We start from the raw sequence: 19,018 nt of genomic DNA, 5'->3' as shown, positions 1-19,018 counted from the left end.
TGCAAGGAAGCGTATACAAGTATATGTTGGTGGTTAAACAAATTCCCAACCTCCAAATGTTTTGTTAGGTCTTATGAATACCGATTAACATCAACATATGAATAAAAATAAGATAAAAATAGAGTTTAAGCTAAATAGTTCTAAGAAAATAACAAACGTGTTCTTTATAAAAACACATGTTCTCTCCCCTTGTTCCTGAAAAATTGCATTAGTTACATTTTAATGAATAGTAAAAGGGTTATGGTTAGCACTTTCTAATTTATTCTCCATATATTGTTTTAGTTCTAAGATATACCTACCTAGTCTCTTTATACTCGGGGTATCTAATAGTTTGGAGAGGGTGGGAGAGGGTCCTAATATGTCTTGGTATTTCGCCCATATCTTGGGATAAGTTGGGTACCTGCATGTGAAGTGATACTCATCCTCTATCTCTATGTGGCATAACCTACATAGCCTTTTCTCTTTAGGGACTCTATTAGCCCGACCATTCTCAATCTCAAGTTGGTGAGATGATATCCTAAGTTGTCCAATGGCCACCCTTAGTGCATTTGATAAGAATGTATCTAGATATCTTGGTCGTGTAATAAAGCCTAACTTAGAGAAGTGCAAGAAGTGTTACTTATAGTACAACATTTTCGATGGGAGTGGCTCTCGTGGGGTGATCCATTTATATTGAGTGTAAATTTGCCATATTTCTTGGCGTATCACTTTATTACGGTCTTCATGAGAGATTAGAGTTTGATCAGTCCCATGGTTATACTTAAGGGGAGGTAGGTTATTAATGTCTATGTCGTTTGCAAGTAACCAACTCACCACAATGCTATACCAAGAGCTAGTGTCTCCAGACGCATGTAGGGATCGAGGATGCCTCAAAGGCTTGACAGGATATCCTTGCATATGGGATGGAATAGTACACATGCTTCTAAGTTGTGAGCCAAAGCAAAGCCCGAGAAGTCTTAGTAGATTACAAGGAAACCACGTGTTTCGGCAAGAAAACAATTATAGGGATCAACATTAAACTTCTAGGATATGGAAACAAAGACACAACCTCAAAGTAAACAAAAACACAACATTATCGAACCTTTGTATCGTACCTTCACACTTCATGGTCAACAATCGCAACCTACAATGCTGGCAAGAGAAACCATGGTTAGGTGAATGTTGCCAAGTTCGGTATCATGTAGGTTAGAAAGGGTCAATGTATGCAAGGGATCAATTGGGCACAAACAAAGACGATTACAAAGACATTGTTGTATTTTTACTTTCGATGAATGTGTAAATATCCCGTTTTTTTGTAAACCATTTGTCTCATGGGCCAATTTTGGCCTTAGAAGACGTTAATATATCTTTCTTTGTCAAGTATCATATTGTATTGATGATCTTTGGGATCTCGTAGGTCAGAAATGGCGACGCATGCAAAGGATTGATTGTGCATGGACAAAGACAAGACGAGACAATATGTCGTACTAAGTTTCACATTTCTTTGCTGAATATCACACATTGTAGTGATTGATTTTCTGGGTACGAATGTGAGAGGCTCGTGTGGAGGGGTATCAAATGATATTTTGCAAAATCAATTTGGAATCCATACAAAAAATTAATAATAGAAGGGGCATTTTGGGAAATAATCGAATACAAAACAAATACGAGGGGCACTTTGAGAAATAATCGAAAATACAAAACAAATACAAGGGGCACTTCGGGAAATAATTGAAAATTCAAAACAAATATGAGGGGCATTTTGGGAAATAATCGAAAATACAAAACAAATATGAGGGCAACTTCGAGAAATAATTGAAAATACAAAACAAATACGAAGGGCACTTCGGGAAATAATCGAAAATACAAAACAAATACGAGGGGCATTTTGGGAAATAATCAAAACTACAAAACAAATACGAGGGGCATTTTGGGAAATAATCGAAAATACAAAACAAATACGAGGTGCATTTTGGGAAATAATAAAAAAAGACAAAACAAATAAGAGGGGCATTTTGGGAAATAATCGAAAATACAAAACAAATACGAGGTGCATTTTGGGAAATAATAAAAAAAGACAAAATAAATAAGAGAGGCATTTTGGGAAATAATCGAAAATACAAAACAAATACGAGGGGCATTTTGGGAAATAATCGAAAATACAAAACAAATACGAGGTGCATTTTGGGAAATAATAAAAAAAGACAAAACAAATAAGAGGGGCATTTTGGGAAATAATCGAAAATACAAAACAAATACGAGGTGCATTTTGGGAAATAATAAAAAAAGACAAAATAAATAAGAGAGGCATTTTGGGAAATAATCGAAAATACAAAACAAATACGAGGGGCATTTTGGGAAATAATCGAAAATATAGAGGTTTGTATATATATATATATATGTATGCACAGGCGAGAGAGAGTAGGAGAAGAACGTCTTTCCTGATTATTCTGAAACCCTAAAAGAAGGAACAACAGAGTCTAGACGAACGCGCCTGATCGACCATGGTCTGCGAGAAATGTGAGTGTCCCTTCTCTCCTCTCTACCTCTACCTTTCAATCTAGTTACTGTCTCTTGCTTGTAATCTCGTAATTTTTGGTGGATGATTCGTTTGCATCTTCTTCTTCTTCTTTTTCCGCCTCTATCTTCAATTTCTTTTACGCATTTTCCTTGAAAACTATGAAGTCCTGATCGATATGGTTCGTTTTCTTTTTCTCATTCTGCAAAATTCATGACTATGAAGTCCTGATGGATATGGTTATGTTGCAAAATTCATATGCAAGTTTTGAGTTTGGAATCCAGTTTCAACAACATGTTATTGCCAGTTTCTGTGGTGATCAGTGTATAAATGAAAGTCGGTGCAATCATTTGCATGGAAGATTTGTGGTTGAAACGTCATTTTCAACAATTTGTTATGGACATGTTTGATAGGATCTGCACAAAGTATTGAATTGTTGTAAAAAAGGAGAACTTATTAGCATAGCAGATATGCAAGATTTTTAGGTATTGAAGGAAGTTGTCCTGATGCCCTGTTTTTGTATTCTTGATTGCAACGTGCTTTGCCATTTCTGAAACCATGTCATGGGTAGATACTGTAGGCGTTGAGTAAGGTCTTTAATCTATGCTAAAAAGAGGGCTAGTTTATCGATATATTCAAGATGTAAGTTCGTTATGCGATTTTCAGAACATGCCACAGCCGGGTTTTATATAGATTGAACAATGTCTTGAAGTGTATTGAAAGAAGGGATGTGTGTCGGATTTTTGTATCAAAGACGGCCTTTTAACAGGATACATGCAAGACTGGAGATTGCAATATTATCCCCAGGTTAAGCCGTATCCAGGTTTTGGAAGGTGTTTGTGATAAGGTCTTGATGGGTGTTAAAAAGAGGTCTTTTTAAACATTCCTGTAAAGGAGGAGATGCTGATGCACATCCAATGTTTAACTTACTATGGTGCATTCCATTGCCAGTTTTAGGGCTTGAGTGAGGCCTTGATATCCTGTTTTTGTAGGATAAATTGAGGCATGGGATGGGGACGGATTAGATAACTAACATAAGTAAGATCCTGAAGTTATCTTCACATGTTTCTGCAATATATGAGGATATTATTTAAGGCAGATCGGGAAATGTTTTCCTCAGTCAAATTGATATTGCACATACTTATTGCCACATCTTATAGCTCTGAATTCTGAGTCATATTCATACAACTGGATAACGAAATATGATTGTAGATTCCTCTTTATCTTTATTTTGTTATTTTCTGTGGTTAGGGAATAATACATATGTTTTCAATTTGATGTCGTAAACTCATCACAGTTTGGATAAAAGGATTGGGGTTTATGTTCACATGATATGTATTTTATGTCTTGATAATGTACTCTCTGAAACTCTTATGAATATCTACAAAGTGGACAAGGGTAAGTTGGAGCTTCAGTTGTACACACCACTCTAATTTCTCTTCTGAATGCTGCTCTGTCTTTTATTTATGTTGTTTTGATCTCTCTGCTGCTAGTGCCATCATTGTGTATTATTCATATTATACAAGATACGGTCGATGTGTTTCTGTATGTATTATATGATGGTGGTTCAAATCGGATCTTTCGGTGTGAAGTCACTGTTCAGATTTCATCAATTGTACTTGCATGAAAATACAAATGTAAAGCAAGTTGAGCAACAACGCGACTTAATCTGATTGTTTTTTTCATGCAATTAAAACAACTGAGAGACTGTATATAACAGGTCAGAAGAAGCTTTCAAAGGTTATTGTCCCGGACAAGTGGAAGGAGGGTGCATCCAACACAACAGAGGGTGGAGGCCGAAAGATCAATGAAAACAAGCTCTTATCCAAGCAAAAGAGGTACAACTGGTTATTCCTACCCTGGTGCATTTTCAGCTAATTTTTATTACTAATTTTGGTTATTCTAACAGAATTTCTTTTGTATGCAGGTGGATGCCATATGGAACTACAAAGTGTACTATTTGCAAACAACAATTACACCAAGATGCCAAGTATTGCCAATCATGTGCATATAAGAAAGGTAAGGCTGATCAGGATTCTTTCTCTAGCCAGGTTGATTGTTTTTATGAATTTAATATTCACTGTTTTAAGTTGGTAATTGTTAATTCTAGTTGTTGTGTGGTTCTTGTAGGTATATGTGCAATGTGTGGAAAGCAAGTTCTAGATATAACTGCGTACAAGCAAAGTAATGTGTAGCCCAAGTATACCATCAAGGCCATGTTGTATTGTAGTTAGTTTTTTTTGTTCGAAGGTCAACTTTTAAGACATGCAGTTGGCAATTGGAATCTCCTGTTTGATATGTATTATATGGCACGGTATATAGATAGTATTGGCAAACTGACTGATTTACAGGTTCAGGAATCAGAAATATAAACTGTGAACTCTTACATTACTTGATGCTCATGGATTTCTTTCAAGATGGCTCTAATTTGGCCAGAAGAAAACTATGTTGTTTGTTTGTTCGTTTGACCAAAAAATATACTATACTAGGGAAAGTATGCCAAGAGTGAGTGCCATGATAGACATCAAATTGTCAGTTTACATTATTTACTGGATTTCTTTAAATATGTAATAATGGATTGTTTAACAAAAGCTACTTTGCACACATGATCAAGCTCGTGTATGCACAGCCTCACCCTAGTTGCCCCAAAGTGGTTGCCTTCTGTACTCCATTGCTTCCACAGTTTCAAGATTCTTGAGGTGCTTCGTTAGGTAGGCCTCTGGAGCTTTTTTGCTGCTGATAGTATTTACAAATCCTCTTTTTGAGCAGATCATGATTGTGAACTGTGCTTTGCATGATGATGGAGCTGGCATTAGTTAAGAGTTTGTTGCAGCCTGCCTTAGGATTTTAGTTCCTCTTAAGTTCTTCATAGAGCTAGGGTCCCTAGTCCACTTATGTGGAAACTACATAAGCTAAGATATCAAAATCAAACTTTACTGTGGATGAAAACAAATGGACCATTTTGGTTGAAAGATGCTTGTGCTTGTTTTTTGTGCAGCAAATGAACACTCTTCATTCATTACATTATTTGGATTTTATGGCACATTGCTGGCAAGTTTATTCTACTCGTGGTTTTTTGTGAGCTGTTCTTATTCGATGGTTAGTGAGGTAAATTGTGTGATTCAAGTTTGAAGATTGCACCAATCTAGCTGTTGAAGGTGATAATTCTAACTAATGTGTATTCATATGGAGAATAAAAATAAAAATAAAAGTTTTTTGAGTAATGAAGTAAATATTCTCATCTATAGGATAATAATATCAATAAATATCTATTGCATATGTTTCAATTATAACATGAAGGAAATGTTTTGTTGAAAAGTATGCCATGATGTTTCAACTTTCAATGCATAAGAAAGTTTTTTTAAGTTAATTCTAGTGCTTAGAAAACATCATAAGCATCTTTGTTGGATTGCATGCTTGGATCATCTTAACAAATCCATCCTATTGAGGATATAATCCAACCTAAAAAGTATCAAAGGAATGTTACTCAGAAATATCTTCGTATATCGAACGTTCGCTGATCAATACTGCATCCTCAAAGTTATACCCCTCCCACGGCATGTAAGCTACCAAGATGTTTCTACCCGAAGCTGACTCTCCTCCGGCGGTTGCTGCTCCATCCGCTAAAAGTTCTCCACTTCTCAAGAGTTCTCCTGGTATAACTGTGGAGTTTTGGTTTATACAGGTATTGTTATTAGAACGTTCATATGTTCTCAATCTGGTATTTGTGGTGTTCGAACTTTCCCTATTATAGCTGTCCCTATTGATCGTAGATAATGTGATTCTATTACCATCAATGTATTGTTTGGTGGAGTGACTAATACTTTGTTGCCAGAATGAAGATATGGATATGACCATAGAAACAACTAGCAATGATATGCTAAGTGCAGCGCATAAACGACGAATACCGTTTGTGTAGCCTTCGGAAAAAAGAACGAAATTAATCCAGTTAGAGCAGAAGACACTAGTGGACAAGCGGGAATGATCCAAGCATACTGGCATGAAAACTCTACGAACATATATATATATTTTTAGATTTTTTAGTTATTGAGCATTCTATTTACGGTATGAAGGATTTTTCGTTGGATTGAATGTTTGGATCATATAAACCATTCCATCCCAATGAGAATAATATGAATCCTTATGAGAATTTGAGTTGATTGCAACTTTTAATGGATTTAAGGGTAGAAATGTATGAGAATTGCAGATTAGCCATAGTTTTCAAATAGAACATCAGGAAGAATGTTGAGCATGTCATTCAAAATATTAAGCATATTTATTGAGCATACATTCAAAATTGTCTTTCGTACGACATTGAATTATGAAGTGATGATGATAATCATAAATAATGTGTTTCTGAGATGTGTTAAACATTAAATGTCAACTATCATACACAGTGGGCCATGATGGAGAGAGAGTGTGACCTCCATGTTCCAAAATGTGGGATGATATCGCTGAAAGGGGTATGGCCATTTCTTAGCTCGTTGAATGACAAATGTAGCAAATAAAAAGAAAAAATTGGATAGGCTAATGAATTGGACGTTATAAAAACCATATTAAGACAATAAAATGATATGCAATCATGAAGATCAACAAAATTCACAAATACGAGAGCATATTGTAACCCAATAGATGCATACTATTATAGTATCAAAAGAAGTACCTACAAAAAACACATATTTGAGTTGCATAAATTTGAACTAATTTCTTCATAAAAGTGCTAAGGAATAATCTAATATCTAAAGATTATGTACTTCGATGATGTCTTGTCATACCCACATTGCACCCACAAGGTTCACCAACCTCACTTTGTTTCACTCTATCCTTGATTACTTTACAAATCCCTTTGGTATATTGAAGACCTCTTGGTTACATTATACACACGTTATAGAATGCATAGATACATTCATACACATCCATATGCACACATTCATACACATACATTTATGTAGTCATTCATTCGTACACATAGATATAGTCATACCATTAGTCGTTCATACATGCATAAAATCATATACATATACAATTTGCCATACATATGCGTACAATAATAGAAATGTACATGTACAATACTATATTTATACACACAAATACAACTATACAAACATATGCATACAATCATTCACTCACATACATACATACGTACGTACGTACATATTATCATTGAACCTCCTTGGCATTGGTCCTTCCCTTGATACTAGGCTTGGGCCCAAGCCTATCACAATGTTGAGTTTTGTTTTGCATTTGGCTTTCCCTTCCTCTTGTGTCAATACCTCTTTTCACTCACAAACAATTAGGGAATGGGGGCAACTTTGTGACCTAAAATACCCTTGAATTCCAATATATATTAAATATACAAATAAACACAACACACACATTTATAATCACATATAAGAACACTTACACTTGCACGTTTGCATAATCGACAAACACATATACATTTCAAGACAACACTTACACATTTCGTACATGCATGTAGGCTCAGAGGCGCATGTGTGTGCGCGTGCACACACACACACACACACACATGTAGACATAAACCTATAAGTCGACACAAATTCAAATGTATAGCTAAGTTTGCACACATTCTTACACACACATAAATGTATGCATACATACATCCACCAAAGAATACACCTTGAATACAAGTACAATTTATACACAATATCATAATGTGGAGTGTGTTAAGGGAGAAAAGTGCCAAAAGTCAAGTTTTATATATATTTGAATTTTGGTCAAACTTTGTTGAGAGGAACCATTGTGGAGTAATGAAAGATTAACTAATTGAATTTGATGATAGGGGTTGGTCATCATGCATATAAAGAAGAGAATGATCTTTGTGGCTTTGGAGAGGAAAATATAAATGATCCGTAACATAAGGATTTCCATAAAACAAGGTATCATATGAGTAAAAGAGTGGATATTAATATGAAGGATAAACCCTCCTCACAAAAACTCTTGTGCCCTCACCAAATGTGGCACATACAGGAGGATGCCCTAGTTTGATGGGGGTGGATCTCATGATATGGCATATGCAAAGGGAGAAAAGTGTTGGAATTCATGTTTATGACACATAGTAGGAAGGACATGAAGGAGATAAAACTAAACCAACAAGTTTGATAGCTCAAATGGTCGGGGTGGAGTTACCCATTGCTAAGAAAAAGCACCCAAGTTTGATTTCATTGAGCTCGCTTCACAAAGCTTGGAGGTTGAAAACAAAAACTTTGGTGGTAAAAGAAAATATCATGATGGCATGTAGGAGGCCTATAACACAAAACAAGAAGGGTGGTTGTCGGTCATAGACTCGCTATTCTGAATCATGATTGTAGCCTGTAGGGGGTGGATTACCACGTAGAGATGTATTAGGAGGGCGTGTGAGATATTTATGATGAAACTACATCATCCTAACATCCTTGGTTTGTTGTCGCTTGTGTCTCTCAATTTGATAGTATATCTGTGGGCTCATTCCATCATCTTTTTCCACTTGCATTGACAATCCATATTTACTCCCCTCTTCTTAGACAAATTAGGTTACCATGCCAACTCTTGTGGTGCCCTTGTCAAGCAAGAGTTATATATTTGTCCTTATCCTTGTCCCTACATTGGCTTCTACTTCTGTTTTGATTTGTGTTCATATCCTCACGTTGGTTTCGGCTCCAATTCTACTTCTAAGTCCCTTCCAACTTTGGCTTCTATTCTTGTTCCCACTCATTTCCATGTTCTTGAGGCATTTCCTAGGTCTCTTCTTGTCTCCATTTGCGCTTTGACATTTTATTCAATTGTACATAATCCTTGTCACACCCACCCTATGTTCATCATCTAGGCATCACTTTGGCTAGAATTCTGATATATATATATATATATATATATATATATATATATATATAACTTGGCTTTTGGCACTTTCCTCCCTTCACATACACCACATCATGACATGACACTTGAGGAAATGTTTTCTTCAAATTTTATTGTAAAGTGAGGCTCACTCCATTGTTGTTTGAGAGGAATTCCTTTGCATGAACTTATTTTCTCAATGTAAATCACTAAGTTCCCATGTTCAAAATTTCAAGCAATAACTCACAATCTCACACATCTGATAATTCCCCATCATTTACTTATATGCAGAAAGCAATGCTTTACAATCTGTACAACATTATGGAGACAATGTTTCCACTCTCCAGTTTCAATTTTCTTAAGCATTTTATCAATCTTATGGTTCTAATTCCAGTTTTCACTTAATTGTCTTTTCCAAGTAATTTGTATCTAGAACTGTTTGTGAATGTTGGTCCTACAAAACATGGTGTAGAGAGAGACCAAAAGATAAAAAAATATGTTTAATATGTAATACTCATAAACTATCTTAATGTGCATCAAGACTATGTCTCCTTGACTCCAACTAAAATGGAGTGCAATAGCATAAAGTCAACAAAATAAATAGCAACAATAATCCACCATGTATATATCTAAAGTTATGGAGACTTAATTTTTGGTAGTATGGCTTGTGCAAGATAAAATCATTACTAAAAGCCATCAAATCTTATCATCACGTTAAAAGTCAAATTTCACTATCCTAATACGTGGATGGTACAATAAGAGGGTGAGTTGTTGGGAGTGGTAGAGAAACATAGAGAGAGAGAGAGAGAGGGAGGAGAAGATGTTTGGAATGACTTTCTTTTACATGATGATTTCCTCATTGATCGTGGTGCTTGGATGGCTATATGTGCATGGCAAGATTACTCGCATGATGTGGAGCTTGAGAGATGTTCTACCCCCAGGACCCTTGCCCTTACCCTTCCTAGGAAACCTTCTTGAGCTAGTGATTCATCCAAATGAATTTCTCCACCATTCCTTCACTAGACTCTCATACAAATATGGCCCCATTCTCTACCTTCGTCTTGGGACTATCCACTCCATCATCGTCTCGAATCCGCAATTGGCCATTGAATGTCTCCGTGTTCATGATGAAACATTTGCAAGTCGGCCACCCCTTGAGATCGCCAACTACTTGTTTTACGGCTCAGAGTTATCTGTGGCCTTTGGCAAATATGGCCCCAAATGGAGAGATCTAAGGAAGATGTGCATCCTCCATGCCCTTCGGCCTCAAAAGGTTTGAGATTCCTTCACATTTCATTGAATAACCGTCTCAGTAGACCGTAAGACTCCAGAACTTCATCAAGCAGTCTCAACAATACACAATACACTGCTTGTGTTCGTGTGAAAGAGAGTGTATTAATGTCTCTTGGATATTATATAACCACCCATGAAACCTAGCTTTTCAAAGAGAAATCATTGTGTCATCTACAAGAACAATGAAATAAATATCTCATTTCATTGTTGTTCGTAGATTGCACAATGATTTCTCTTGAAAATATGCTAAACTTTAATATATTTAGATCGATTAAAGTTTAGTCCCTTTTAATTAACTTTCATGTGTTAGCTAATATCCTAGGTTCACAAAATATGTGTGTGTTTGTATACACACATACATGGTGCACCTTAATTATGGTTCAACTCATTAATTATCTTTTGTGTGTGTGTTTGTTTGTGTCTATGTTTGGCACTATGTTATTCTCCCAGGTTCACCTTTTTGGCCCCATCATTCAAGAGGAAGTCCAAATTTGCATTGACAATCTTATTCAACATGCTCACTTTGGCTCTCCTGTCGACCTTACGAACATTATCACAACCATAGTTGAGAACATTGCGTGTCGTCTTATGATAAGCAAACGTGCTTCCGAGTTAGTTAGTTTTCGGCTTGGAGGAAAGAGTTTGAAAGATCTCATAATTGCTACATCAAGTGTAATTACCCTACGTCTAGTTTCTACTTGGATCCCATCCTTGCGATTTATGGACAAGAAGGCCAAGCACTTGATGAGCGAATTGCGTGGATCTTTTGACATATTGCTTGAAGAACTTTTAGACGAACGTGAACAATGCAACCAAATGAATTCTCTCCCAACACAAAAAGACTTTCTTGACAATATTATGGCAACCAACTGGATGACACGCAAAGAAATCAAAAACATCTTGTTCGTAAGCCTCGTTACTCTATTTGGTGATAGAAAAGCATTTGATTTAAGAATGTCCAATATTTCGGAAGAAATTGCATTACTTTATTCTCAATTAATAATACAATAGTATTCGCTCATTATTTACTTAATTTCTTTTGTTATTGAAGAATGTGATACATTTCCTTGCATTGTGCATTATATTGGAACCATTTATGAACTTCACATTTCTCTCATAACCTATTAGCTTGCACACCCATGATCTTAATGTTCTTAAATTTTTTTGGCTAGGAAGCTATTACTCTTACACTCGAGTCAACTAGCACAACAATTGATTGGGCAATGGCTGAAATTTTAAAGCATCCAACTTGCTTGCAAAAGTTACAAGAGGAGTTGGATAAACTAGATTGTCAAGAGATGGTAGAACAATCACATCTTGACAAGTTGCCATACCTTCGAGCCGCGGTGAATGAAACATTACGTTTGCACATACCATTACCCACCCTTATTCCTCATAAATCTACACAATCTTGCCAAGTTGGAGGCTATAACATACCAAAGGACACATGCTTGTTTATCAATGTTTGGGCCATAACTCGAGACAATAGAATTTGGGTTAATCCTCATGAGTTCATGCCAGAAAGATTCTTGAACGAAAACAACCCTGTAGATGTGCATGTAAAAAACTTTGAATTCTTACCTTTTGGAGTCGGTAGACGTGGTTGCCCAGGTTACCATTTGGCATTAAGTATTATAGAGCTAACATTAAGCAACATGCTTTACAGATTTGATTGGAGATTGCCCCATGGCAAGGACATTGATATGTCCGAGAAACGTATCACTACGATTTCACGCAAGGAGCCTTTAATGATCATTCCCATATTGCGTCGTCATTGAAAAGATCGTCTTTGTGATGTATAACAGATAGTCAAGAAATATGGTGGTGATGTGTGAAGATGTTTTTAACCATGATATTTTTATTTGGCACTTTTACCATGGAACAATCAACTTACATTCAAACAACTCAAAATTATGTGTTTTTGTGATAAGTACTATGAAACCCTAGCAATATGAATACATTGTTTGTTTATTTATATAACATGTTCCCTCAAACTATTGAATTTTGTCCAAATTATATTTTATTGTCTTAATATCGTTTGTAAACATCTAATAAGATCATAACAAGGCTATGCATACTTTGTAGTGCCTAATTTTTTGAGCTAACAAATGGTCATCCTCGATGAGATAATAACCTTTGACAAATGCTCATGTTTGAGCATGCACATGCAAGCAAACAAGCATGTTTATTGACATTTCGGAGCAACATGGAGGTCATACTCTCCATCATGACCCACATTTGGATGGAAAGTTGGCATTTAGTGTTTAACACATCTAAGAAGCACACAATTTATATGCCCTATTAGCACCTTGAATTTAGCGAGTGATCATATGTGGCAAAGACTTATATGTGGCATATTCAATTTAGCGAGTGATCATCTTACCTAAAACTGGACCCATACTACTGTCGAATACAATCATATAATCATTAATGGATGTATTCACATTATCCCATTGGACAAACTAGACTAGGCTATTTGGGATTCATATTTGAGTTTTCCTAGACCTCTACCAACCTTTCCTTCTCTTGTCCTAATGTTTCATACTTTCTTCACCTTCTTCTAGCTGGCTAGATTCACATTCTTCCTCCAAACCATCTATTCATATTATCTTCAGGATCAGATCTGGCTTCTTCATTGATTGTTTCAGAGCATTTGAACACTCTATCCAAGGCCTGAAGTCTACACTATCACTTGTGGAATTTGATGTTGCTGATACAACATCCTGTTTTTTTTTTTCATTTTCTTTCAATCCGAACATATCTCAAAAACCCTACGATAAAAAAAGCATATCTGTATGCTTCATCAGAAACCAGAGAAATTTGCCATCCCTGTACCCTAACCACCTCCTGAAACAACAGATATTTTCAATAGTGATGCTCCCTTAGTATCACATAGGGCATTTCCCATTGCTTGCATCTTGTTTACAAAGCATAAGAGTATAAGAGCAAATTCTTAGGCATTAGCAAAGTTTAATTCATTTGTGCTTATATCGGTTTCCAGCACATCAAACTCCATGTTTCTTCAATAATTTAAAAAAATAGGCGAAATATATGCTTGGGTCTTTCCGCTTCCGAAATCTATTATATATTAGACTATAGAATACTAAGCTATTATACACAACTGTATTGCTCTCATATCAAAATGATTGATCATGTTGATATGACGTAGTAGGTTCACTTCTCACCAACTATATATTTCATGTCATTGTGTCGTGACATTATCCTCCCTTTTACGTTCACCTTTTTGAAAGCGTGGTGTAGGGGTGAGTGGGAATTGGAGCACCATCATATGTGCGAAACCATGTGTTGTCCTCATTGGAGACACGAACACCAACAAACGTGAGCGACGTCCTCACTGAGAACTGGAACATGAACGGGCATGAGCGACTATGCAGTCCTCATTGGGAACTGGATCATGAACGGACGTTAGCGACCATGCGGTCCTCACCGAGAACTGCAACATGAACGGGCGTGAGCGATCATGTGTGGTCCTCATTAGGAATTGGAAGCGAGTGACTATGTGTGGTCCTCACTTGGAATTCGAACTGAAACCCGAACGGGCATGAATCACCATGTGCAGTCTACAACAGGAACTGGAACAACAGGTGAAGGAGTGCAAGTGAAGCCGTCGACTCGACTTCTTCTATCACGAGAGGGTAAATAGTCGAGGTTGATCCAAAACACGGTGCAATTAGTAACGCTAACAAGAAACCGATGCTATATGTTGAGTGCGGAAGCTCAACCGGATCCAGTTGGTTGGATAAGCCAAAGCCGGATTGGTATCCGGATCACATCCATAACGATTGTATCCGAAACCAAGAGCCAGATCGGGAAGACGGATCGGAGAGCCGAATTCGAGTGTGAATTAGAAGGCTAGTAGTGGCCTATACTCCTAGACTACTTAGTAGTTATTGTCTCATAGTTAGTGTCAGCCACTCGTATGAGCATTGAAGTACATAATACTTTTGTCAGTCCTTGTGAGGACTTGTATAAATAGTGTTGTTAAGCATGTTGAATGTACATAGTGTATATAGAGTTGTTTTTTTTGTAATATAGTTTTGTTGCTCTCTCTCTCTCTCTCTCTCTCTCGTGTACACAATATATTCTCTATGTGTAAGGTTTCCATTAAACCTCTCTTCTCTATAGTCTATTGCTACCCAACTAAGCTGATTTGTCTTATACACTTCCACACGTTAACTTTTACTTCCATTTATTGGAAACCTCCACATTCTTCACAAGAAGACTTTTTCCTCTCTCACTGTAGTCTAGTCATCCACAACGTTTGTAGCTACCTTTTCATTAAATTTCTCCAATGAAGGTTTTAATTAAGTGTTGGCATTCGTCACGTAAACTCTTCCTACCATAGGTGATGTCAATTTTGATGCAGGCAAAAAGTGCGACCTATTTTTGGTTTCCATAAACATAGCCAACACTGTGGGCAGAAACCATACAAATGAAAGTTTTGACCCCAACCTACATGGGAACACAAAAAGCATTGGGGTGGGGGGAAAAGCAGTAGCATTGCTATCAGACTTCTAGTGACCAAGCATGACTCAAGCATTAAGTCAAATGCCAACTATGATCCCCATACCTCCCAAACTAGTGACTACATAAAAGGCCAACTAAAGCTATGGAGTGGGTTATTATACATACATACATACATACATACATACATACATACATACATGGGGTTGTAGGCGGTGGCTGCGCTGAAGAAGAGGCCCCCCCGGCAGCCCGGCAGGCGGCGGCAGAGAGTGGCGGCCGCCGCCGCCCTACAAGAAAGGCGTCGTCGTCTGTGTCGCCTTGAAGTGGGAGGCTTCCCAAGCACCCCTGCTGACCATCCTCTCAGCGCAGCTCACTGTCCACCGCAGCCTCCCCCCAACCACAAACCCGACACCTTTTTAGGTCTGAAACCAACCAACCAACCAACAAACAAAATAATCGGTCTCGCCATCCATCGGTTCCAGATTGTCAAACCCATTTCTAAAATCACGGTTCGGGTTTGACGGTCTGGAACCGATAAGTTGAAAAGCAATAATACCGAGAGACGAGAGCCATGGAACCACGACGATTTTAGAAATGGCTTTTTTTTGTGTTCCAATTTGGAATGGTTCAGTTTCAGAAAGCGGTTCGGGGTTTGACATAGTCTAGAACCGATGAGTTGAAAAGCAATACCGAGAGCCATGGAACCGCGACGATTTTAGAAATGGCTCTTTTTGTGTTCAATTTTGGATTTTTAATTTCTAAAATCGCAGTTCCATGGTTCGGTATTGCTTTTCACCTCATCGGTTCCAGACTATCGAACCCGAACCGCTTTTTGAAATTGAACCCATTCCAAATTTGAACACAAAAACCATTAAAATCTTCGCGGTTCCATGGTTCGCTATTGGTTTTATCAACTCAGGTGTTAAATTTTAAATTTTTTATTATTTCAAATTTTAAATTTTCAAAACTTTAAAATTTAGATTTTTCCTAACAATTAGGCTTAAAAATAAAAAGGTTATTTAAAAACAATTTTAATATTAAAAACCATAAAACCGTTTTAACCAAACCATTCACCCACCAAACCAAACCAAATCATTGTAACTTGATCTACATATTTTAGCTTGCACTTAAGTATTCCTAATTAATGTATTTTTATCAAAAAAAATTATGAGGGAAGTATTGTTTTACTTTATACAATTGATGTAGGTTCAAATTTTGTCCTCTCAATTACTTTTACTTGTGTATAGTGTTTGACTAGCTATTATGTTCTCTTTTGCAACTTCAACCTATCCTTGGTCTTGAGGTGGTTTCACACCATTAACCCAGGGCAAGACAACATCCAAAGCCTTTCAAGGTTATAGAGGCAATTTGCAAAGGGGGTTACCTACTATATGATACATAAGTTAGGGAATAACATTTTAACTAGCATGCCCATAGACTAGATGAAAGGGTTTATGTTTGGTAACGTAACTGTAGGACATTCAAAACACACACATGTCGCTATGGGCTCAACTCAATTTCGGTTTGTTTTGATTCTTCGCCTTGGAGCTAAACCAAAGCCTTCAATGTAACAAATACCAAACCAAATTATTTAAGATCCACCAAACCATTTAAACCAAATTGTTGAGGGAAATGTAAATCTAAAGCGTTCAACGAAAAGTTGAACCAAATCCAACCATCTAATCACAAATCTAAAACAAAATTGTAATTAAAACAATTATACTTAAAAAAAAAAAGCTACAACAATTTTAAAATATATTAAACCATTAAAGAAATGAAATTTTAAGTAAAAAAACATTAACTCTCCCTAGAGTTGTGTTGTCACCTACCAAGAAATGTGGGTCTTACATTTACTCATGAGTTTGAGCAGGCAACCAAACTGTTCTCGCGGCGAACAATGTTATGCAATACCATTGGGGACTTGAACCAAGGAAGATGGCTTTGACGATGGTATTGTCAATGAAGGATTACGGAGTTTACCTTTCTTGATCAACAAGAGTGCACTTGTTGGTGCACACTTTATGCAATTCACCCTTCTATGTGTAGTGTGGTTTGATTACGTAGATAGATGCACCAAAATTTGTGAATGCATATGAGAAATGTGCATGTATATGTTTTCATGTTTGTGGATGCTATGTGTGTGTCTATGTTGAGGTCACATATGTAGGCATTTTAAACTTTATGTGCCTAAATATGAATATTCGAGATTATGTGATGTTGATATGTGAAAATAGCTTATGTGTACATGTGTGGCATTGTGTTCATTTGAGTGTTTTGAAGAGTTAAGAGTGCTTGCAAGTAGGTGTGAATGTGTGCTCGTAAATGTGTGAGTATATGTTTAAATGTTAGATTTTACGAGGAAATTAGAGTGGACTTTAGGAAATAGTTTTTAACTATTTATGTATTTTGTTTGTGAAGGAGAGGTATTTGCGGAACATAAATCCCCACCCTTCTCTTTTCCTTTAGGTTCAAGTGTTTCAAGGGAACATAAGTGAGTGGTGAGAGGGGAAAATAATGTGTGTTATTGTGAGGTTAGTGTGTGAACAAATTGTATGTGCATGTGCATGTGTATTTGTATTATTTTATTTAGGGGGTGTACTTGAATTACATCACTTAAATATATTATCATTTTTGTTGGCGAGGATTATTTGGGGAACATAAGTGGTATTAGGCGGGATAACCGGGAAAAGGGAGATAAAATTGTCTCCCATGTGTAAGTTCTAGGCTCAAGGGCAATGGTTGCCGAGTTGTAGGTTCGACGTTCAACATTGTCGTGAGGTCATGTGTGTAAAGTGGGAACTAGCATTGGGCCCCTATACCTTAGTGTAGTGAACTTGAGATAAAATATAGATCGGGAAGGATATTAGACAAACCGACAAGAAGTTGTCTACATCTCATATTTGTCTTTCCTTCAGGGAGATTTGTGGAGCGATCTCCCACACACATTGTTGCAATTGCCAATGACACAAGTGATGCCATGATACACTGTACTTTTCTATAGTACTCACTTCATTTGCAGATGTACAAGTTTCATATGCAAATGTCCTAGTGAAGCCGACTGACAACTCGTTATTCACTGGTATCAATTGATGAACTTTTTGATGAGCGTCATGCATTCTTCATAAAGTTCAAGATGTACACGTTTGATCACAGTTAAAGATTTATCGGGACAACTTAAGGTAATGTTTGAAACATTAAACGACGTCGCAAGGGGTGCACCTCTCAATCTCCATGCATGGAGGCGCATGAAGAGTCGATTCGTGTTGGGAAATGAGAGTTCAATCTATCTTAAGGAATCGCCTAATCTTCAAGTTACTTACGTAGAAAATTGGGGGGAAGTAATTTTGGCGTCACATGGTGGCACATCCCATCACCCATTGTGGAGTACTCTTACAAAGTTAACGAGACATTCGGCGATTGATCTTCGTGATCATGTCATCCCTAGTGCATATGTGAAAGAACTAGTTGACCATTGTGATTGCCAAGTTGTGTCGAAGGAAACAACAACCGAAATGGGGGAAACAAGTGTCATGAAAAATAACAAGGCTAGACCCATAGAAGTGATCGAGCTAGAATCCCTTAAGTTATATGCAATTGTTGCCCCAAATGCAATGGGAATGGGGTTTCCGTTATGGTACATGATTTGTAGTTTTGATAAGGTGTCAAACCATGAGCAGGACACGTTAAAAACTTGCTTGAGAGTTATATTAGCTAGAATGCCCAAGATGAGGCCAAATACGATAATGATCGATAAATGTTGGACATCATATAATGCCATAAGTAATGTGGTTGTAGCAAACCGTCAATCGTGGACTATTGCAAATAGACTACAATCACAAACACATTGTCGACTTTTGTTGTGTCAACTCCACGCCAAAAAATTATGGGTGCACAACTTGTTGCCAAAAG

At 36.9% G+C, this 19,018-nt stretch overlaps 2 protein-coding genes across 2 annotated transcripts; both read left to right on the top strand.

Annotated features, from left to right (window-relative positions):
• Nucleotides 1-2,385: 2,385 nt before the first annotated feature.
• Nucleotides 2,386-4,958, top strand: LOC147862072 (postsynaptic protein-like protein). Its single transcript, XM_087321979.1, has 4 exons — nucleotides 2,386-2,499; nucleotides 4,218-4,335; nucleotides 4,425-4,516; nucleotides 4,628-4,958. The coding sequence occupies exons 1-4, from the start codon at nucleotides 2,484-2,486 to the stop codon at nucleotides 4,690-4,692; spliced, it is 291 nt and encodes a 96-aa protein (XP_087178105.1). The 5' UTR covers nucleotides 2,386-2,483; the 3' UTR covers nucleotides 4,693-4,958.
• Nucleotides 4,959-10,112: 5,154 nt separating this feature from the next.
• LOC147862071 (cytochrome P450 71AU50-like) lies at nucleotides 10,113-12,498 on the top strand. Its single transcript, XM_087322319.1, has 3 exons — nucleotides 10,113-10,604; nucleotides 11,075-11,530; nucleotides 11,797-12,498. The coding sequence occupies exons 1-3, from the start codon at nucleotides 10,152-10,154 to the stop codon at nucleotides 12,400-12,402; spliced, it is 1,515 nt and encodes a 504-aa protein (XP_087178445.1). The 5' UTR covers nucleotides 10,113-10,151; the 3' UTR covers nucleotides 12,403-12,498.
• The last annotated feature ends 6,520 nt before the right edge of the window (nucleotides 12,499-19,018 follow it).

The sequence above is a fragment of the Azolla caroliniana genome, unplaced genomic scaffold, assembly GCF_043228905.1.
Source record: "Azolla caroliniana isolate FFs.n. ecotype wild unplaced genomic scaffold, voAzoCaro1.0.p SCAF_7, whole genome shotgun sequence".
NCBI classification, from domain to species: domain Eukaryota; kingdom Viridiplantae; phylum Streptophyta; class Polypodiopsida; order Salviniales; family Salviniaceae; genus Azolla; species Azolla caroliniana.
The sequence above is the reverse complement of the archived record's forward strand: the minus strand, read 5'-3'. Positions and strand labels throughout refer to the sequence as shown.

Excerpts from the sequence above, each read along its gene's own strand:
- LOC147862071 (XM_087322319.1), top strand. The coding sequence starts at position 10,152 with ATGTTTGGAATGACTTTCTTTTACATGATGATTTCCTCATTGATCGTG. Across the intron at positions 10,605-11,074 it reads ATGCCCTTCGGCCTCAAAAG|GTTCACCTTTTTGGCCCCAT; the intron begins GTTTGAGATTCC and ends TTATTCTCCCAG. Across the intron at positions 11,531-11,796 it reads AAATCAAAAACATCTTGTTC|GAAGCTATTACTCTTACACT; the intron begins GTAAGCCTCGTT and ends TTTTTTGGCTAG.
- LOC147862072 (XM_087321979.1), top strand. Across the intron at positions 4,336-4,424 it reads CTCTTATCCAAGCAAAAGAG|GTGGATGCCATATGGAACTA; the intron begins GTACAACTGGTT and ends TTTTGTATGCAG. Across the intron at positions 4,517-4,627 it reads ATCATGTGCATATAAGAAAG|GTATATGTGCAATGTGTGGA; the intron begins GTAAGGCTGATC and ends TGGTTCTTGTAG.